At 47.1% G+C, this 2,643-nt stretch overlaps 1 protein-coding gene across 1 annotated transcript; it reads left to right on the top strand.

The window, feature by feature from the left end:
- Nucleotides 1–7: 7 nt before the first annotated feature.
- Nucleotides 8–2,617, top strand: LOC118732388 (the record flags this gene model as incomplete). The annotated part of the gene is made up of 2 exons (XM_036461520.1): nt 8–146; nt 908–2,617. Coding segments are annotated over exons 1-2 (1,838 nt in total), but the record flags the coding sequence as incomplete, so codon positions are not given.
- Between the last annotated feature and the right edge of the window lie 26 nt (nt 2,618–2,643).

The raw sequence follows: 2,643 nt of genomic DNA, 5'->3' as shown, positions 1-2,643 counted from the left end.
GTTGATATCCTTATAGGCATGGACGAAATGGACAAAATCCTACTAAATGGGTTAAGAAAGGGCCAACATGGCACTCCAATGGCGCAAAACACTGTGTTCGGTTGGGTATTGCTCGGGAACGCGGCCAATTTACTAAAGCAGCCCACATTAAAGGTGGGTAACTCAGCACTGTGCTGAGTTACTGTGCTGACTCTTAGAAATGTGCCGCACGCTCAGACTCACCTCTGAAAAAATTTGTAACTCAGTAACTCAGTTTATGTGCTGACAATGTATAGCTCAGTGTGCTTCAGTGTCGATATGGTAACTCAGTTGATGTGCTGACACTTGCATAGCTCGGTTCGGCTGCATTGTTTACAACTGTGTCGATGTGGTAACTCAATTGATGAGCTGACACATTCACACAATACGATCTTCCAAAAAGTACCATAATAGATGGCGTCACGAGACTTACCATCAGTTGAATATACGACTACCAAATTTAACAAGAAGCAAGGCGAATAGCCCAGTTATGCATACTTGCACTGCTATACCCTTTTTACGTAAAAGTCAAAACCAAACAGAATTCTACAAGTGAAGTGCTATGCGTTGGGTAACCGCTTACATGCATAGCCCATTTAACAGATTCTTATGTGACAACTCTCAAGCAAAACTAAGTAGGGAATTTATTCGCAAATGAACTCACCAGTTGAAATCAGCTTTCTAAAATTTTGCCGGCCAGCTACGAATAGAAGCTAAGGATAACCTTTTCTAAATCGATTTCGATTACTAACATCGTCAATAATTTCGATGCACATACCAATTGTGCGATAGCACACTTGTGCCAGCTCTCTGTGCTGACTCATTAAAGTGAGTTGGAGTTACTGAGTCAGCACACCAAAATTTACAGAGTTACCCACCCTTAGCCCACATCCATAACCACCTTACACTGTGACACGCAACTATCCGAGCTGGTCAACAAGTTCTGGGAACTCGAAGAGTTACGCCCGAGAAAGCATTACACTCCGGAAGAACTCACCTGTGAACAACTTTTCGAAGACACTACCAAGCGAGCTAACGATGGTAGATACGTCGTGCGCTTACCGTTGAAGAAATCCGTACCGATAGGTGAATCTAGAAGCATTGCAGTCCGAGCATTACTCCGAATGGAGAAGAGGTTTGCTGCTGACGAACAACTCTATCGAGAATATTGTAAGTTCATGGAAGAACTTCTTGACTTAGGCCATATGGAGCAAGCTGGTGCCGTTACAGGCGACACGTACTACATGCCGCACCACGCCGTGGTAAAACATTCAAGTGCCACGACTAAGCTCAGAGTAGTATTCAACGCGTCCATGAAGACGTCATCCGGAAACTCGCTCAACGATGCTCTGATGGTAGGGCCGCAGCTACAACAAGACCTATTCTCCATACTAGTTCGTTTCCGCACGCATCGCTATGGGCTGATCGCGGACATCGAGAAGATGTACCGCCAGGTTTACGTAGCAGAACAAGATGCTGACTATCAACGTATAGTATGGCGTGAGAACTCATCACAACCCATTCGCGATTATCGTCTTCTGAGAGTAACTTATGGAGTGGCTTCGGCATCGCATCTTGCTGTGAAATCGTTACATCGCGCTGCGCTGGATGCAGGCGATGCATATAAAGGGATCGCTGATGTCATTACAAGGGATTTCTACATGGACGATTTGTTAACGGGGTCGGACTCCCTGCATGACTTAATCACGCTGCAGAAAGATGTCGCCTTCGTATTGTCTAAGAGTGGTTTTGAACTGCGAAAATGGGCCACGAACTGTCAGCCGTTACGAGAACGAATACCGCACGTTTCCAAGCAAGTTTCGCATCTTTTAGCTGAAGGAAATGAAATCCGAACTCTGGGTTCCGTTTGGCACACCGATAATGATTTACTTTCTATTGCTGTCAATCTACAAGAATTGCCTGACAAGATCACAAAACGCGTGTTTCTATCCGACTCAAGCAAGATATTCGATCCGCTTGGATTAGCCGCGCCCTGTACAATTCGCGCTAAAATTTGGTTACAAAGGGTATGGCGTTCAAATGTAGATTGGGACGAGTTAGTACCACTGAATGTAGCAGAAGATTGGTTGGCGCATCGAAGTGAGTTACCTAAACTTGCATCGCTTAAGCTGAAGCGTTGGCTGGGCACGGGCTCAGTGGTCGACGCGGAATTCCATATCTTTACGGACGCTTCGGAAGCTGCTTATGCGGCTGCGCTTTATTGCCGGACGCAAAACGCAAACGGTGAGATAGAGGTGGTATTAGTTGCCGCCAAAACCAAGGTAGCGCCTGTGAAGGTCATTTCGTTGCCGCGCTTAGAACTATGCGCTGCTCATCTAGGCGCAAGGCTGGTACGGCAAGTTCGATCTAGCCTCGCCTGTAAGCTCGGTAAGCTGTACGCGTGGACAGACTCCACAGTTACGTTAGCGTGGTTACAAGGTACTCCAAGTCGCTGGTCCGTCTTCGTTGCAAATCGCGTTGCGGACGTACAGGAAGTGTTGCCGGCAAATCACTGGAGACACGTCGCGTCGGAACATAATCCTGCTGATTGCGCTTCGAGGGGCATCACGCCTTCTCAGCTGCTCGCGCATCCTCTATGGTGGCATGGGCCGCATTGGCTGCGAG

This window comes from Rhagoletis pomonella, unplaced genomic scaffold (genome assembly GCF_013731165.1).
Source record: "Rhagoletis pomonella isolate Grant_MI unplaced genomic scaffold, Rhpom_1.0 Rhpom_scaffold_19669, whole genome shotgun sequence".
Classification (NCBI taxonomy): Eukaryota; Metazoa; Arthropoda; class Insecta; order Diptera; family Tephritidae; genus Rhagoletis; species Rhagoletis pomonella.
Note: the sequence above shows the minus strand (reverse complement) of the source record. Positions and strands in the feature narration are given on the sequence as shown.